This window comes from Symphalangus syndactylus, chromosome 3 (genome assembly GCF_028878055.3).
Source record: "Symphalangus syndactylus isolate Jambi chromosome 3, NHGRI_mSymSyn1-v2.1_pri, whole genome shotgun sequence".
Taxonomy (NCBI): Eukaryota; Metazoa; Chordata; class Mammalia; order Primates; family Hylobatidae; genus Symphalangus; species Symphalangus syndactylus.
The window spans coordinates 16,687,625-16,706,113 of record NC_072425.2 but is presented as its reverse complement, the minus strand read 5'-3'; the positions used below and the strand labels follow the sequence as shown (position 1 = coordinate 16,706,113).

At 56.1% G+C, this 18,489-nt stretch overlaps 2 protein-coding genes and 1 pseudogene across 7 annotated transcripts; 1 reads left to right on the top strand and 2 right to left on the bottom strand.

The window, feature by feature from the left end:
• Positions 1-2,376: 2,376 nt before the first annotated feature.
• Positions 2,377-10,444, bottom strand: PTGES2 (prostaglandin E synthase 2). Of its 6 annotated transcripts, none has more exons than XM_063635899.1 (7): positions 10,000-10,444; positions 6,908-7,105; positions 6,153-6,211; positions 5,363-5,512; positions 4,596-4,796; positions 4,022-4,139; positions 2,377-2,958 (listed from the first exon to the last, which is right to left on the bottom strand). In XM_063635899.1, exons 1-7 carry the CDS (start codon positions 10,024-10,026, stop codon positions 2,830-2,832), a joined length of 882 nt encoding a protein of 293 aa, XP_063491969.1. In that variant the 5' UTR covers positions 10,027-10,444; the 3' UTR covers positions 2,377-2,829. The 6 variants fall into 6 exon arrangements, with proteins under 6 accessions (XP_063491969.1, XP_055126933.1, XP_063491968.1 ...); XM_055270958.2 differs by having other exon boundaries at positions 9,384-10,010; XM_063635898.1 differs by lacking the exons at positions 4,596-4,796; positions 10,000-10,444 and adding an exon at positions 9,384-9,985.
• Positions 10,445-10,530: 86 nt separating this feature from the next.
• Positions 10,531-11,448, top strand: LOC129478843 (putative uncharacterized protein FLJ37218). Its single transcript, XM_055270960.1, has one exon. The coding sequence runs from the start codon at positions 10,620-10,622 to the stop codon at positions 11,157-11,159; it is 540 nt and encodes a 179-aa protein (XP_055126935.1). The 5' UTR covers positions 10,531-10,619; the 3' UTR covers positions 11,160-11,448.
• A 2,350-nt stretch (positions 11,449-13,798) lies between these two features.
• LOC129479951 (uncharacterized) lies at positions 13,799-13,852 on the bottom strand (annotated as a pseudogene).
• Between the last annotated feature and the right edge of the window lie 4,637 nt (positions 13,853-18,489).

Genomic DNA, 18,489 nt, shown 5'->3' with positions numbered 1-18,489 from the left:
GGGGCCTCCTAAGTAAGACCAGGACCTCGAGGGAAGGCTGAAGGAGTAGCCACAGCCCCGCAGTCACTGGGCTGAGCAGGAGGAACATTCAAAAGGCCTGGGAGCACAGGGTGGGGTTCTGGGCAGTGAGACCCTCCCCTGGCCTCCGTGTCATGGACAGCCTTGTCACAAGCTGGCCACATCAGATGCTCTCTTTCGGGACTTTGGGACTGAGAAAGACAGAGGTGAGTCAGTCTCCGTGCGCAGCTGGAAAGGCATCAGGTAACCCTGGGCGGGGTCTGAGGACGGCAGGAAAAGCCTGTCTGTGAAGGGAAGGGAAGTGAGAGTGGGGAGCAGGGATGGAGGGATGCTGCGATGGAGGATGGAGGGTACAGGGATACAGGAATGGAGGAATGGAAAAACAGAGGGATGCAGGAATGGAGGGATGAAGAGGTGCAGGGATACTGGGGTGGAGGGATGCAGAGAATGGGGGCATGGAGGGATGCAGAGAACGGGGGCATGGAGGGATGCTGCGATGGAGGAACGCAGGGATGGAGGGATGGAGGATGTAAGGGTACAGGGATGGAGGATGGAGGGGTGCAGGGATGCGGAGATGGAGGATGGAGGGGTACAGCGAAGGAGGGGTGCAGGGATGGAGGGATGGAGGGGTGCAGGGATGGAGGGATGCAGGGACAGAGGGATACAGGGATGGAGTGATGGAAGGGTACAGGGATGGAGGGGTGCAGGGATAGAGGGATGGGGGTGCAGGGATGGAAGGATGGAGGGGTACAGGGATGGAAGGGTACAGGGATGGAGAGATAGAGGGGTACAGGGATGGAGGGGTGCAGGGATGGAGGGTTACAGGGATAGAGGGAGGGTCCTCCTTCAGTGCCCCATGGTATTCCCGGCCTAGTTCCTGCCCTGCTGAGGGAGGCACCCTGGGTCCCTGGAGCAAAGGCCCCTCAGGACTTTAGGCCTGGCCAGTGAAGTGGAAACGCCGTTCTGGACAGTGGTGGCTCTGGGTGCCCTGACACCTGTTGGCCTCTCAGAGGCGGCTGCTGTGACTCCTAAGGCCACAGATGGGCACAGCCTCAGGCCTGGCTGCCTCCTCTACCCTGCAGCCCAAGTTCCTGGAGTTAACACCCACAGAGGGCACACAGTGGAGGCCGGCTGAAGGACTGTGGTGCATCCAGGCGGCAGGGCACTATGCAGCCATGAGAACAAGCCAATGTGACATATGCCGACAGGTAGACGCCCAGGATGGGGACGAGAACACAGCCAGTGGCAGACCAGCCCCGTGGGAAAAACCAAAGTCACCAACCGCACAGCCACCTGCTTCCAAACGCCACACTGCCTGCCTCGAGCGCTCACTTCTACCTTACTCAAATGTTAGCTATTACAGGAACATGAGTTATTTTGTTTTTAAAATACTAATAAAGAAAATAAAACTTAAAAAAGTTTCCTGGCTGGGCGTGGGGGCTCACGCCTACAATCCCATCACTTCGGGAGGCTGAGGCGGGCAGTTCCCTTGAGCCCTAGAGTGCGAGACCAGCCTGGGTAACACGGCAGAACCCAGGATCTACAAAATATAAAAAACAAAAAATTAGCTGGGCATGTTGGTGTGCACCTGCAGTTCCAGCTGCTTGGAGGCTGAGGTGGGAGGATCAATTGAACCTGGGAGGTTGAGGTTGCAGTGAGCTATGATCGCGCCACTGCATCCCAGCCTGGGTGACAGAGCGAGACCCTGTCTCAAAAAATAGAAAACAAAACAAAAAAGTTTCTCAAGAGGGTATGGGGGCGTTGCCCAGTCCATCAGAAGGGCCAGTGGGTGGAGTTGGGCTCACTGGCCTCTGGAGGGCCCCTAGCAGGCCACCCCACCTCAGTTATGTCGGGACTGGGGAGCCCCATCCTGGGTCCTCTGTGCAGGAAAGGGGTCCCACCCACAACCCACACTCACCCTGGAAGGCAGAGCCTCTTCTCCCATAAAGCCTGGCCCAGCCTGGAGCTGAAGCCCCGGGCCGCCACTGAGAGGGCTTGGTCCCGTCTGTAGAGCAGGGGTCTGAACAGCCTGGTGCCCTGGACCAGGTGCCCCTGCTCTGTGCGCTGGACCTGCTCCTATCACTGAACTCTCCCACAAGGCGGGGACAGACGAAGAAACTGAGGCTTGATGAGGGACCCCACTGCAGAGCCCCACCGTGGGTAGGGGCAGGAACCAAACTGCACCCTGGCTCCTGGGCTCCATGGCCCAGCTGATGCCACACAAAGCCTGCAGAGCCGTACCGTGCCTGCCACCTGGGAAGCACCAGGCCAGCGGTTAGTTACCGCCAGGGCTGCCACAGCCCAAGCCTGATGCCTCCCCTGACCGCCAGCCCCACGCAGCACTCAGCCACACGGAGCTCCAGGAGATGCCTGCCGCGACAGGCGCCACAAACCTTTCCTTTATTGCAAACGTGTCCCAGTCCCGGGAGGCTTGGGAAGAGTGGGAACTAGGGGAACCCAGGGATGGGATTCCACCAAAAACGAACCGTCCTGCTGTCCTGTCGAGGGTCCCCCACCCACAGGACGTCGCCATGGGACAGCCACTGAGGGACCAGGGAGAGGGGTGGCAGAGCAGGGAGGCAGGGACAGGGAGGGGTTGCCCCAGGGCAGTGGCAGGGCTGGAACTCGTCCCTAACATCCCTGAGCCCCAGCAGGTGCCCTGTGTTAGAAGCAAGAGGGCTGGTGGGGGTGGGTGGACAAGGGGCAGAATGATCCTGCCCCCCACCAGTATCGCCAGGCGCTGGCCCAGTGGCCCCAGGCCCTGGCAGCTGGCGTCCTCCGCTGCCTTCCTCCTGCTCTGCGCGGGGACATTCAGTCCGCTGGGGAGGCCTCGGTGATGGCCCTCTCCACCCGCAGGTACCAGGGCTGGATGTGCGTGTGCTGCATCAGGTCATCGAATGCATCCAGCCCCTCCATCACACGCAGCACGCCATACACCGCCTGGGGCACGAAACAGAAACGTGTCACCACGGCTGGTTTGACAGGCATCCAAACCTCCTTTGTTCCCTGCCAGCTGTGTGGCCAGGTCCCGTCCCCTCCCCGCTTGGAGCTCGCGACCCACTCAAGGGCCAGCAGCACAGGTGAGGGTTTGAACAAAGCGTGTGGGGTGGCTGCAGGTCTCATCTGCTTCACACCTGTACCCCCTTTTCTGGGCCACAGACCCCTCCCCCACAAGTTTCCTTGGGATAAATGCCCTCCCCCCATCTCAGGTCCTGAGATTGGGGAGAAGAGACCCCACCACCCAGTTTCAAGACCTAGGTCACCCAGGGGCAGGACAATTTTAAAAATGAGCAGTGGGCCGGGCGTGGTGGCTCACGCCTGTAGTCCCAGCACTTTGGGAGGCCAAAGTGGGTGGATCACCTGAGGTCAGGAGCTTGAGACCAGCCTGGCCAACATACTGAAACTCTGTCTCTACTAAAAATATAAAAATTAGCCGGGCATGGTGGCACAGGCCTGTAATCCCAGCTACTCGGGAGGCTGAGGCAGGAGAATTGCTTGAACCTGGGAGGCAGAGGTTGCAGTGAGCTGAGATTGTACCACTGCACTCCAGCCTGGGTGACAGCATGAGACTTGGTCTCAAAAAAAAAAAAAAAAGAAACAAGGCAGCGAAGCCAGGCCAGTGAGACGTCATCCCAGGGGTTTTGCTGGGAGAAGCCGGAGCACCGGACCCAGCCCGCCTGAGGCTGAAGCCAACTCCAGGGAGGGCAGTGTTGATGGCGACAGGTAGAGCTTGGGCTCTGGTAACACCACCCGGGGCCTCTGGATCCAGCAGAGCCCGAAGCCAACCCTTTCCCTGAACTTGTCAGTTATGTGAACCAAGGCGGTTCCTGGTCATCGGTTTCTCTCCTGGAGCCAGTTCAAGGCAAGTTTCTGTCCGTGATGGCAGAGAGAGGCAGGTTCTTCTGGCAAGATGCAGGCACTGCCCAGGCTTTCCCTTGCAAACCTCCCCCACTCTGAGGACAGAACCCTCGGTCCAGGCACCACCTGCCACCACCACACTCACCAAATCGGCGAGATTCGGCTTCTGGCCCCCCATGAAGGGCCGGTCCTTGCCCACAGCAGCCACCCACTTGTCGGCAGCCTCATAGAGGTCCTCGCGAACGTTGTCCTGGAGGCGGTGCCTGGGCGGGGAAGGGAAAAGCCCCTCAGGGGAGCCCCCACTCCCAGCCCAGCAGGGAAGAGGGGTCTCCTCTGGGGAGAGGGGGGAGGTGTGGAAGCCAGGACGGCACCCCAGGTGACAGCATCACATCTGCAGGTGCCTCAGGGAGCATCTGTCCCAGACGGGGAGGCTGTGGTAAGGGCAAGAGACTAGACCAGGGAGACAGCCACAGAGGCGGCGCCAGCCAGGGCCCAGGCTTCCGGCTTCAAGGCCAGCCCTGCTGTCCCCGGGGGGAGGTGAGCAGGAGCTTTGGGTCCAAGTCCCGTCTTGGCCAAGGGACCCATAATCCATAACTCGTTTCCCACCTGCCCTAGGCCTCAGCCTCCCGCTGGTCTCCTGAGGGGCGTGATGGGATCACCACTGCTCGTGGCACCGGAGGCTCGGGGACAGCAGGCCCCGGATGTGCACACACACTTGCCTGCTCTTGAGTCGCTTGCTGATGAGGTACATGGCCGCTGCACCCATGTACTTGGCCACGGCACCCTCCACGGCTCCGAACTTGCCCTCTCGGACAATGTAGTCAAAGGATGCCAGAGCCTCGGTGGGCGTGCGGTACACATTGGGGGAGATCAGGTGCACCAGCCAGTCGTCCGCCCACTGCCGCCACTTCATCTCCTCCCTGCGGGCACGGGAGGGACGTCCTAAGCCAGGACCTAGGCTGTGTCGGGAGCAGGCTGCATTCTCTAGAACATACCCACTGCACGGGTGGGAAGCTGAAGCCTGAGCAGGAGGTCTTTTTTTTTTTTTTTTTTTGAGACAAAGTCTTGCTCTGTCACCCAGGCTGGAGTGCAATGGCACGACAGCTCACTGCATCCTCTGCCTCCTGGGTTCAAGCGATTCTCCTGCCTCAGCCTCCCTAGTAGCTGGGAATATAGGTGTGCCTCCACACCTAGCTAATTTTTGTATTTTTATAGAGATGGGGTTTTGCCATGTTGGCCAGGCTGGTCTTGAACTCCTGACCTCAGGTGATCTGCCTGCCTCGGCCTCCCAACATGTTGGGATTACAGGAGTGAGCCACCACGCCCGGCTGCAGGAAGGTCTCTACTGAAATCCGGCATGGCCTGGCCCCAGCCCCGCTGGTCTCCCATGCTGCTCCCGGCTCACACCATCTTGCTCAGCTTGGTCCTACTCTACAGAAGACCCCTGCCGTCACCACCTTCCCCCGCCAGCCCCAGCCCCACTCACGTCCTGGCCTCCTTCCCGCCATACACTTGCTGGGCCTCCTTCTCGCTGAGCATGAGCCAGTACTTATTGCCGAACTCGGTCACCTCCTTGCCCTGGTCGTTCACAGCTTTCATGGCTGGGTAGTAGGTGATGATCTCTTCCAGGGGCTGCCTTCAGAGAGAGCCACAATCTCACCCCAACTCCTTCCCCCTCCTGTCCCCTGTGGCCGACCAACCCTGCTGCCCCAGCCTCAAAGTGGAGCCAGGACCAACAAAGGCTCTCTGGACTCTTGCAGTAAGAGGGATTTGGAGTAGATGCCAGGGCTACTTCCCCAAGAGAGGGAGGTGTGGGGAGGACAAAGTGGGGGGCTTGGAGTAGGACGGCCACAGGCTTCTCTGGAAAATCTTTTTTTTTTTTTTGAGATAGAGTCTCGCTCTGTCACCCAGGCTAGAGTGCAGTGGCACGATCCTGGCTCACTGCAACCTCTGTCTTCCGGGTTCAAGCGATTCTCCTGCCTCAGCCTCCTGAGTAGCTGGGACTACAGGCACTCGCCACTATGCCTGGCTAATTTTTGTATTTTTAGTAGAGATGGGGTTTCGCCATGTTGACCAGGCTGGTCTGGAACTCCTGACCTCAAGTGATCTGCCTGCCTCGGCCTCCCAAAGTGCTGGGATTACAGGTGCGAGCCACTCCGTACTCTGGAAATCTAAGCAGCAGCTCCACCTGCTCCCACCAGGGAACTCGGGGAGGCCTCCCTGGAGGAAGAAGCCACCAAAAGCAATGGCCGCCTGGTCTCCGAGGGGCTCCTTACCCCGACACCAGGTAGGTCTTGAGGGCGCTGATGATGACAGAGGAGTCGTTCAGTTGTTGCTGGAAGAGAAAAGAGTGGTTTAATCAGAGGTTGCAACCCAGCCACTGGGAGTCACCAGGGGCTCTTTAACAACAAGACGCTCTGGGCATTGTTTATCCATTCCTGGGGACATGCCCAGAGTCCTCCCCGCCCTGCCCTCAGGGCACCCATCCTGAGTAGGGAGACACGGTTGTGGCTAATGGGGAGGAAGGTGTGGGAAAGCCGTGGGGTCTAAGCCCCAGCCCACTCACCCATTTGGCCTCCCAGGTAGAGGGGCAGGGTGGGTTCTGGAAGCTACATACTAGACCCCAAGCACTGTGCCAGGCATTTCATATCTGCTGTCCCTGCAAGCCAGAATATGGCCCCTTGTTGACTCATGAAGCAAGCAAGTGCAGAGAGGCTAACTGACTTGCCCCAAGTCACACAGCTAGTGAGGGGGTGAATCACACCTCAAACCCAGATCGCTGATTTCAGAATCTATGTTGTTAAGCTGTGGTGTTCTGCCTCCCTGAGACCCAGCAGGTGTTTGGTTTTGGTACGGAAGGAGAGAGCCTACATTTATCGAGCATCCACTGTATGCAGCTACTTTCCCCATAGTCCTTAGAGGCACAAGGATCACAAGTTCCTTCCCAGGCTGCACAGCCAGGCCAGGCTAGGGGGCGCTCCAGGACAACCCAGGAAAGGAGGAAGGATGCAGGGGGTTCCCTGGGGCTCACCGAGCTTTCTCCTTCCTGGGCCACCAGGATGGGCACCTTTCTGTAGGAGGAGAACTTGATCTCAGCCCTGCGCACAGGGTTCACCTCCACCACCTGGTAGGGCAGGGCGTGGAAGTCGAGGAAGGCTCGGACCTTGCTGCAGAAGGGACACGTCTTGTACTGGTACAGGGTCAGCTGCAGGCGGCTGGACAGGGAGAGCTGCGGGCAGCAGATGGAAGGGGCTTCTAGACCTGGCACCCCCAGGCCCAGGCCCTGCCCCCAAGCAAGTATGTTTTCCAGAGGAGTCTTCTGAGATGACGCTAGAGCATCGGGAAGAGGAACTAGAGATGGAAGGGGGTGGTAAGGGGAAAGGGAGGCACTGGATGGCAGCCCAGGTTTAAGCCCCCCGCCAGCACGGTCCCTATGGGAGTCCTACCCTTTGCTGTGAGGTTGTGTAGGAGGAATCTTCCAGTCTCTGTCCCATACTGGACAGACCCCTTTTCTCACTCCAGTCTCAAGGGGACACCAGACAGCCCCAGGGTATACACCCCACTCCCACAAACACGGAACAACTGTTTCAACTTTGCTTGTTCACTCCCACTCCTCTAACCCCAGGGACCTGTGGGGGCAGAGCCGGGCTACCACCCAGGCTCATGTTCACCAGTGGGGTCTACCTCCAATCTCTTTCTTGTTTTTTTCTCTAGAGACAGGGTCTCACTCTGCCATCCAAGCTGGAGTGCAGTAGCTTGATCACAGCTCACCACAGCCTTGAACTCCGGGGTTCATGTGATCCTCCAGCCTCAGCCTATTTCAAATATCCGAGGGGGAGGGTGGTATCTGGGCCATGGCCTGCGTGTGGCAAGCTCCGCAGGAGAGCCCCCAGGGGAGCCTGCTGCACGTTCATGCCAGAAAGCCACAATTATAGACCACCTCCCTGTGTTCAGAGGGGAAGCTGGACCGTGGAGGCAGGAAGGGAGACACAGAGTACTCCACGCCCCTTTCACCCACCTCTGTTCCCTCTGGTCCAGCAAAAAAGCATCTGTGGGCGGGTGGGGGTCAAGCAATAAAGAGTTGGAAGGTGCGGGGTAGGTATAAAGTGTCTCAAGACAGCTGGGCCACCACTTGGTGGGGGGACACCTTCCTACCTCTTCTTGTTTCAGCCTGGAGTCTAAGTCATCAGTTCCATAAAAGTACCACCACCACTACTACTAAATAAATACACAGCCTTAGGATCTGGGGGCAGTGGGGAGAGAGGATGACAAACGTTTGGACAGTGAAAAAGGCTTTCCCTTTCCTGTGATCTCCCATTTCTTAATCAAAAAAGTCTCTTTAACGGCCGGGCGCGGTGGCTCACACTTGTAATCGCAGCACTTTGGGAGGCCGAGGCAGGCGGATCATGAGGTCAGGAGATCGAGACCACAGTGAAACCCCGTCTCTACTAAAAATACAAAAAATTAGCCGGGCGTGGTGGCGGGCGCCTGTAGTCCCAGCTACTCGGAGAGGCTGAGGCAGGAGAATGGCGTGAACCTGGGAGGCAGAGCTTGCAGTGAGCCGAGACTGCGCCACTGCACTCCAGCCTGGACGACAGAGCGAGACTCCGTCTCAAAAAAAAAAAAAAAAAAAAGTCTCTTTAAAACACAGTAGAGGCCGGGCTCCATGGCTCACACCTGTAATCCCAGCACTTTGGGAGGTCGAGGTGGGTGGCTCATTTGAGGTCAGGAGTTCGAGACCAGCTTGGCCAACATGGTGAGACCTCGTCTCTACTAAAAATACAAAAATTAGCCGGGCTAATTTGGTGGTAGGCGCCTGTAATCCCAGCTACTGGGGACGCTGAGGCAGGAGAATCGCTTGAACCCACCAGGTGGAGGTTGCAGTGAATCGAGATCGCGCCATTGCACTCCAGCCTGAGCAACAGAGCAAAAAAACTCCATCTCAAAAAAAAAAAAAAAAAAACATGGCAGAGGCTGGGCGCAGCGGCTCACGCCTGTAATCCCAGCACTTTCAGAGGCCACGGTGGGCGGATCACTTGAGGCCAGGAGTTCGAGACCAGCCTGGGCAACATGGTGAAACCCTATCTCTACAAAAAAATACAAAAATTAGCAGGGCGCAGTGGGGTGAGCCTATAGTCCCAGTTACTCGGGAGGCTGAGGCAGGAGGATCCCTTGAACCTGGGAGGCGGAGGCTGCAGTGAGCCGCGATCGCACTCCAGCCTGGGCGATAATGCGAGACCCCGTCTCAAAAAAAATAAACAAATAAATAAGCCCAACAAAAAAACACGGTAGAAGAACGATTTTATGAGAACTCGAACAATTCCAGGTAGTAGGCATCAGGGGTGCCCCATTTTACAGAAGAGAACACCGAGGGTTCGGAGACTTCAGACCAAGTCACTCGCCCAAGGTCACAAGCGGGCAGAGGCAACTCCTGACCCCGCGGGGTCCCAGGAGTCCCGAGTTCGGCGCTGATCAGCATCCCCATCCCCGGCCGGGCCAGGCCTTACCTGCGCGGCTGAGCGCTCTGCGTGGAGGTCCTGGGCGCGCAAGTGCCACCGCGCCGTGTGGTACAGCCCCAGGGCTCCCCCCAGGGCCAGCGCCGCTGCCCCCAGCAGCCGCGGGCTCCCCTTACGAGCTGCAGCCACGGGGCCCGGGCCGCCCGCCGCCCCCGCGAAGCCAGCCCGGCTCTGCTTGGGGAGCAGCGGCTGGGGGCGGCCGCCCAGCCTCCAGGCCAAGGCGCACCCGCCAGGCCACAGCGCCCGTACCACCCGCGCAGCCGGGGCCATGTTCGCTCCGCCGGCGCCGCGGGCGGGCGCGCGAAACGAAGACGCCGAGGCACGCGCGGCGCTTAAAGGGCCAGGACTCGGACGCCCCGCGGGTTGCCCGGGGTGACGGCGGCGCCAAGGGGACCCTCAGCGCTCTTGGGACTGGGCGTGTACCCGGCGCCCAGGTTCGAAACGCCCGCCAGAGCCGCAGAGGCACGCTCTGGAACGTTTAGCAGACCGCTCTATGCTTCCGCCTCCAAAGGCCCCTGGGTGGTGACCCGGTCGACTGCGGGGGGCGACTGCCTGCTCGCCCCACCTTGACCGCCTAAGGGGCGGCGTGGCCGTCTGTAACACGTACTTGGCCACTTCTCTTGCGAACGCCCATTCGAAACAAATCCAGTCCTTTCTAGAGTCAGTACAGGGAACGCGACTTCCGGCCACCGAACTTCCGGCCACCGAAGGCCCCTGAAACGGCCAGATCCGGCACCAGGTGCGCGGCGGTGGTGCGGTTCTCTCTGCCCTCCCGCCTCATTGTCCGCTTCCTACTGTGATTCGAACCATAAAATTTTCCCGAACCCGAGGGGGCCTTGGAAACCACGCGTCTCTGATTTCGCCCACGCGGAGCGGCCGGCCCGCAGACCCCGAGGTTTCCAGGCGCAGGATGGCAAAGTGAGGTGCCAGGCTGCCCGGCCCCTCTGCTGGGCTCGCCCGCCCTAGCTGAAGCCCAGAGCCTCCACCGCATAGGCGTCTCCGCGGACAGCCCCAGGATGGCCCCGCCCGACGCCCGGGAGAGGGGCGGGGGTGGTGGAGTGGGCGGGGGTCCTGGGCGGGACTCGCAGAGTGGGCGGGGAGATGGGCGGGGAGGGGGAGGAGCTCCGAGTCCTGGCTCTGCTGCTCCGCCGTGTCCCACTCTTCTCGCTCCGCCTTCGCTCCGCATCTTCCGTCTTCCTTCCAGTCCTTGCGGCGACCGAGCCCGCAATGTCAGTCCCCAGCGGGGACCTGAGTATGCCGGTGAAGACTAGAGCGGAAGGCGAGGACGACGGCTTCGGGGAAGCGGGTGACCCGAGGAGACTGCTGGAGCGACCTTTGCGTTTCCGGGGGTGCCTTCCCGGGAAGGGGAATCGGGACGTTGGCTTGGAAGGGACCGAAGAGCCCACCTCGACCCGCCCCAAGTGGGTTTGGAGTTGTAGGTGCTGTCTCGGATGCAAGGCGAGAACCCGCGAGCGGGTCACCAGTCCCGTGAGAGCTGCAGGTCCCCAGCCCCGTTTTACAGATGGGGAAACTGAGGCAGCTGCTGGGACACTCGCCCATATGGGTTTTGTTCCACCCACTTCCTTCAGCCACTTTACAGACCAGGAGTTCAGGGACTGCTCGAGCTTAGAGTGTTTAGGAGTGGTTAAGGGTGAGCCCCATGTTCTGTGCTCTACTCTATCGCTATCCATGCCGTCTCCCAGCGCCACTCTCACGCTCCTGCTTGCTAGACGGGACCCAGCTTCGTCCTCCTCCTGTTTACATTAATTGCGCCTGATCTTCCACACTCTTGATTTTCCAGATTCTAACTCCATCAAAATGTAACTTGATGTGTTCAGGCCCAGGGGAGACCTAGGCACTTGAGGGGGGCGGGTCCGAGTTTGGCCTGCTGGGCTTAGCAGGAGGGGCTGGCCCGGGGTGGGGAGCGCGAAGCTCTGCTGGGTCAGCATCCCCAGCCACCTGGCTTTGCTGGTGTGGCCTCGCAGCCTTGCCAAATGTGAGCAGCTTACAGAGCAACCAGTTGTACGTGCTTAAGCTGCTGAGGTGACACAGGGCGTGGTGGCTCACGCCTGTAATCTCAGCATTTTGGGAGGTAGAGCATTTTGGGAGGATAGCTTGAGGACAGAAGTTTGAGACCACCCTAGGCAGCAGAGAGACCCTGTCTCTACAAGAAATGGAAAAATTAGTTGGGTGTGGTAGCACACGTCTGTGCTCCCAGCTACTGGGAGGCTGAGGTGGGAGGATGGCTTGACTCTAGGAGTTGGAGACTGCAATGAACCTGTGATCATACCACTGTACTCCAGCCTGAGCTAGAGCAAGACCCTGTCTCACAAAAAAAAGTCCAGGGGTGGGGTGTGGAGAGAGAACCATCGACTTCCTTCCCACCTTCTCCAGCCCGGAGATGCCCACCTATAAAATAGGAATAATGATTCCTATCAGGATTAAATGGAAAAATGAGTGGGGAGAGGCTGGAAACTAGTGAGGCTGGTGCCTGGGAGGGCCTACCTGGGAGCTGCTCCGCCCTAGCACAAGAGGATTCATCTCTTGCCAAATCTAGAAAGGAAACGCAATGACCAGCCCCTCGCCAAAATATTTGGCGAAGTTCTTTCTCTCTCTTTTTTTTTTTTTTTTTGAGACAGAGTCACTCTGTCGCCCAGGCTGGAGTGCAGCAGCGTAATCTTGGCTCACTGCAACCTCCGCCTCCCAGGTTCAAGTGATTCTCCCATCTCAGCCTCCCAAGTAGCTGGGACTACAGGCGTGCGCCACCACACCCAGCTAAGTTTTGTATTTTTAGTAGAGACGGGGTTTCGCCATGTTGGCCAGGCTGGTCTCAAACTCCTGACTTCAAATGACCTGCCCGCCTTGACCTCCCAAAATGCTGGGATTACAGGCATGAGCCACCGCGCCCAACCCAAAGTTCTTTTTCTTTTGTCTTGGCCATGAGACTGCTTGGCTTGCTGTCCAGTGTTCCTTCTGCCTCACTGCCCTTGGTCCCTGCACTGCCTCTTCCTTAATTCACTCCACCGGAGACCTCCAACCTGCGGCCAGCACTGAGCACAGCCCTGCTGAATGCCCAGGGGAACCTCAGGGCTGAGCAGCCCACTGTGGCAGAGCTAGATAGAGCTCTAGGCCCAAGTCTGAGCAAATCTCAGAGGCTCATATGGGAGTCGGGGCACCGAGCCAGCCTGGGCTGTGAGGCCCCTGTTCCTCCCCATCTCAGCCCCAGCCTGTCTCTGATCAGTCCCAACCCCATCCTCTATCCCAGCCTTGCCCCGTCTCACCCCTTTCCTCTGCCTCCGCCTCCCTGTGCTCATGGCCTCCTCCCTGACCTTGCCCTGATCCTAGTCCAGCCCTTCCTCATCTGAGGGCTGAGCAAGTGGGCACAGTCTTCTCCCCCTACAGCCTGGTGAAGGGGCAGAGTGTCCCATCCTAGGCATGGCTGTTGCTGTGGTTTGAATGTATGTGTTCATATGTAGGAACTCAAGACTCAGCATAGTCGTATTAAGAGATGAGGCTTTTAGGAAGTGATTAAGTCATGAGGCCTCTGCTCTCCTGAATGGATTAGTAGTCTTATAAAAGGGCTTAAAGGAACTAGCTAGGCCCTTTTTGCCCTTCCATCTCTCCTGCCATGTGAGGACACCTAGACAGCACCATCTGTGAGAAACAGGCCCCTATCAGATACCGAACCTGCTGGTGACTGGATCTTGGACTTCCCATCCTCCAGAGCTGTGAGCAATAGATTTCTTTTCCTTTCATTTCCTTTTTTTTTTTTTCTTTTAATTTGAGACGAAGTCTTGCTTCTTCACCCAGGCTGGAGTGCAGTGGTGCAATCTCAAACTCAGCTCACTGTAACCTCCGGCTCTGGGTTCAAGTAATTCTCCTACCTCAGACTCCCCAATAGCTGGAATTACAGGCACACACCACCACACCTGGCTAATTTTTTTTTTTTTTCTTTTTCTGAGACGGAGTCTCTGTTGCCCAGGCTGGAGTGCAGTGGCACGATCTCTGCTCACAGCAGCCTCTGCCTCCCGGGTTCAAGCAATTCTCTGCCTCAGCCTCCTGAGTAGCTGGGATTACAGGCGCCTGCCACCATGCCAGGCTGATTTTTTTTGTATTTTTAGTAGAGACAGGGTTTCACCATCTTGGCCAGGTTGGTCTTGAACTCCTGACCTCGTGATCCACCCACCTCGGCCTCCCAGAGTGCTGGGAATACAGGCGTGAGACACGTTCCCGGCCATGCCTGGCTCATTTTTGTATTTTTTAGTAGAGACAGGGTTTCACCATGTTGGCCAAGCTGGTCTCGAACTCCTGACCTCAAGTAATCTGCCCACCTTGGCCTCCCAAAGTGCTGGAATTACAGGCGTGAGCCATCGTGCCCGGCCCTTTTCTTTTCTTTCTTTCTTTTTAGGGGTGAAAACTGGAAAACCTGCTGGATAAATTCCAAAAGAGCTATAACACTTCTATTATTTCATACATTGCCCAGCCTGTGGTATTTTGTTATGGCAACAGGAACACACTAAGACAGCCGTACTCTTCCCGGGGTGGCTAGGTGGCCAGGACCCAGGAGTCTCACAGCCAGGAGAGAAGGGAGCCCCCGTCCAGGCAGAACCCGGATCCTGCCAGCCTACAAGCCCCATTCTGGGCCATAACTTCTATGACCTGCACTTGGTGTCTGAACCAGTGGCCAGTCTCATGGACATGTGCCCCTCTACAGTTCTGTGACCTTAGTGTCCCTGGGTTTCCTTCAGCCTCTCTGGACACACTTCCCTATCTCCCTTGCCCTTGCCTCTTCTGCAGCCTGCCTCTTAAGAATTAGGTTCCCAGCCAGGCATCGTGGCTCAAGCCTATAATCCCAACACTTTGGGAGGCTGAGGCGGGTGAATCACCTGAGGTCAGGAGTTCAAGACCAGCCTGGCCAACATGGTGAAACCCCATCTCTACTAAAAATACAAAAATGGGGCTGGGTGCGGTGGCTCACACCTGTAATCCCAGCAGCTACTTGGGAGGCTGAGGCAGGGGAATCGCTTGAACTTGGGAGGCAGATGTTTCAGTGAGCCGAGATCGTGCCACTGCTGTACTCTAGCCTGGGTGATAGAGTAAGACTTTGTCTCAAAAAAAAAAAAAAAAAAGATTTAGGTTTTTCTGGGCCCGATGCAGTGGCTCATGCCTGTAATCCTAGCACTTTGGGAGGCTGAGGCGGGAGAATCGCTTGAGCCCAGGAGGTCAAGGCTGCAGTGATCTAGGATCATGCCACTGCACTCCAGTCTGGACAACAGAGTGAGACCCAGTCTCTAAAAAAAGAAAGAAAGAAAAAGCTGGGCACGGTGGCTCACGCCTGTAATTCCAGCACTTTGGGAGGCTGAGGCGGGCAAACCACTTGAGGTCGAGAGTTCGAGACCAGCCTGACCAACATAGAGAAACCCCTGTCTCTACTAAAAATACAAAATTAGTTGGGTGTGATGGTGCGTGCCTGTAATCCCAGCTACTCGGGAGGCTGAGGCAGGTCGCTTGAACCCGGCAGGCAGAGGTTGCGATGAGCCGAGATCACGCCATTGCACTCCAGCCTGGGCATCAAGAGCAAAACTCCATCTCAAAAAAAATAAAAATAAAAATAAAGAAAAATAAAAGAATTAGGTTAAGTCATGTCCCCTCTGGGCCTGGTACACATACATTTGGCCACCTCTTCCCTCCCCTGGTTTCTGTCACACATGTGTCATGAAAATTCCAGCCTGTGGCTTTAGGTCAGCCCTATCCAGACTTTAGGCCTGGGTTTATACCTGCCTCTGGGATAGCTAGCTGGCATGCCCCCCAGGGACCCCCACCATGGAGACACAGCCACCCAACCTGCCATCTTTCTCACCTGCCCTTCCTCAGTGGCCAGTGGGGAACCCAGGAGTCCTGCCAGCCTCTGCCCTCTCCACAACCCCCTGGCCCCGCTCTGCCACTTCTGCTGACCCACCAATTACCCCTCTCTGCCACCCAGGGGGTCTCTCCCTGAGTGTCCTACTGCCCCTCATCACATCCAGAACCTGCTGAAGGGATGAATTGCAAAATTACTGTGCTGAGTGAAAGAGGCCAGGCAATAAAGAGCATTTACTATATGGTCCCATATAGAGAGGTGATGCAGAGTCATCTACGGTGACAGGAAACAGGTCAGGGGCTGCGAAGAGTGGTGGAGAACTGGAGGGAAGGATTACCAAGGGCGGGAGGACTCGGCGGTGAGGGATATGCTCACCATCTGGGTTGTGGTGGTGGTTTTGTGGGCATTTATGTATGTCACTACTTACCAAATTGCTCAAAAACCACAATGGGCCGGGTGCGGTGGCTCATGCCTGTAATCCCAACACTTTGGGAGGCCAAGGCAGGCAGATTACCTGAGGTCAGGAGTTTGAGATCCGCCTGGCCAACATGGTGAAATCCCATCTCTATTAAAAATACGAAAATTAGCTGGGCATGGTGGCAGGAGCCTATAATCCTAACTACTTGGGAGGCTGAGGCACGAGAATTGCTTGAATCCAGGAGGCAGAGGTTGCAGGGAGGCGAGATCTTGCCACTGCACCCCAGCCTGGTGACAGAGCAAGACTCCATTCCCCCCCCCAAAAAAAACAAAACACAATGAAAGGAGTATGTCAGAAGGTCTCAGGAGCTCCCAGTGACCAAAGCTGAAACAATTTGAGCAACAAAAATAAGTGGGATTGGATTATAACCCAAAGTATAAAATAAACATCCATGAGTCAGCCAGAAGACAAAATTACAAAACATTTATTTTATTTTTATTTTTTGAGACAGGGTCTCGCTCTGTCACCCAGGCTGCAGTGCAGTGGCCCAATCATGGCTCAATGCGGCCTCAACCTCTCGGGCTCAAGCAATCCTCCCACCTCGGCCTCCCAAGTAGCTAGGACTATAGATGCCCGCCACCACGCCTGGCTAATTTTTTAATTTTTTGTGGAGATATGGTCTCACTGTATTACCCAGGCTGGTCTTGAACTCCTGAGCTCAAGCAGCCCTCCCGCCTTGGCCTTCCAAAATGCTGGGATTACATGTGTGAGCCACCATGCCTGGCCAAAGTTAAAGATCTTAATTGGATTTTATTTGCTACTCTAAAATCAGATGATATATCGTTCTATAAAATTGAATGAGTGTTCCCATGAGCTGGGCAGAGATTTTATAGACAGAAAAGGGCTGAAGAAAGAAGGGTCAGAGAACAAAGAGCAAATTGATCATTTCAAAGTTACTTTCCTTGTAAAGGTTAAATAAAGCAAAAAGGACTTCCTTATCATGCTGGCCAAAACTGGCTTGTGTGGGGATCTGGTTTTTATCTGATCTGTCACTCTCCTGATTTCTAGGAAGGAGGGTCAGATAAACAACTTAGTTTTGGCTGGTGACCTGGAGCTGCAGCATCAGTGACTCCATTTTGGTTCGGTCTATTGGGCCTGGTGCAGGAGCACAGTCCAAACCAATGGGCTCCTATACATTTTATCAAACAAGTCCACACTTACATAGATAAATGATTGAATAAGTAAGTGAGGGACAAAAAACACATTTGTGCAGAAGAATTCCAAATAATCTCGGGGCCGAACGTGGTGGCTCAGGCCACTGCACTCTAGCCTGGGCAACAGAGCAAGACTCTGTCTCAAAAAAAAAAAAAAGGAAATACAGAAAATTAGCTGGGCGTGGTGGTACCCACCTGTAGTCCCAGCTACTCGGGAGGTTGAGGCAGGAGAATCACTTGAACCCGGGAGATGGAGGTTGCAGTGAGCCGAGATCGCGACACTGCATTCCAGCCTGGGAGATACAGCGAGACTATATCTCAAATAAATAAATAGAGGCCGGGTGCGGTGGCTCACGCTTGTAATCCCAGCACTTTGGGAGGCCGAGGCGGGCGGATCACGAGGTCAGGAGATCGAGACCACGGTGAAACCCCGTCTCTACTAAAAATATAAAAAAAAAATTAGCCAGGCGTGGTGGCGGGCGCCTGTAGTCCCAGCTACTCGGAGAGGCTGAGGCAGGAGAATGGCGAGAACCCAGGAGGCAGAGCTTGCAGTGAGCCGAGATCGCGCCACTGCACTCCAGCCTGGGTGACAGAGCGAGACTCCGTCTCAAAAAAAAAAAATAAATAAATAAATAGGCTGGGCCCTGTGGCTCACACATGTAATCTCAACACTTTGGGAGGCTGAGGCAGACGGATCACGTGGTCAAGAGATAGAGACCATCCTGGCCAATATGGTGAAACCCCGTCTCTACTAAAAATACAAAAATTGGCCTGACGCAGTGGCTCACGCCTGTAATCCTGGCACTTTGGGAGGCCGAGGTGGGCAGATCACCTGAGGTCAGGAGTTCCAAACCAGCCTGGCCAACATGGCGAAGCCCCATCTCTACTAAAAATACAAAAATTAGCCAGGCATGATGGTGGGCGCCTGTAATCCCAGCTACTCAGGAGGCTGAGGCAGGAGAATCACCTGAACCTGGGAGGCAGAGGTTGCAGTGAGTTGAGATCATGCCACTGCACTCCAGCCTGAGTGAAAGAGCGAGACTTGGTCTTAAAAATAAATACCCAAGCTCAGTGGCTCGCGCCTGTAATCCCAGCACTTTGGGAGGCTGAGTGCCGAGACCAGCTCAGTCGGGGAGACTCTAACCCAGCAGCACTAGAGGTATTAAAGACACACACACACAGAAATATAGAGGTGTGAAGTGGGAAATCAGGAATCTCACAGCCTTCAGAGCTGAGAGCACCAAACAGAGATTTACCCGTGTATTTATTAACAGCAAACCAGTCATTAGCATTGTTTCTATAGATGTTAAATTAACTAAAAGTATCCCTTATGGGAAACGAAGGGATGGGCCGAATTAAAGGAATAGGTTGGGCTAGTTAACTGCAGCAGGAGCATGTCCTTAAGGCACAGATCGCTCATGCTATTGCTTGTGGCTTAAGAATGCCTTTAAGCAGTTTTCCGCCCTGGGCGGGCCAGGTGTTCCTTGCCCTCATTCCCGTAAACCCACAACCTTCCAGCTTGGGCATTAGGGCCATTGTGAACATGTTACAGTGCTGCAGAGATTTTGTTTATGGCCAGTTTTGGGGCCAGTTTATGGCCAGATT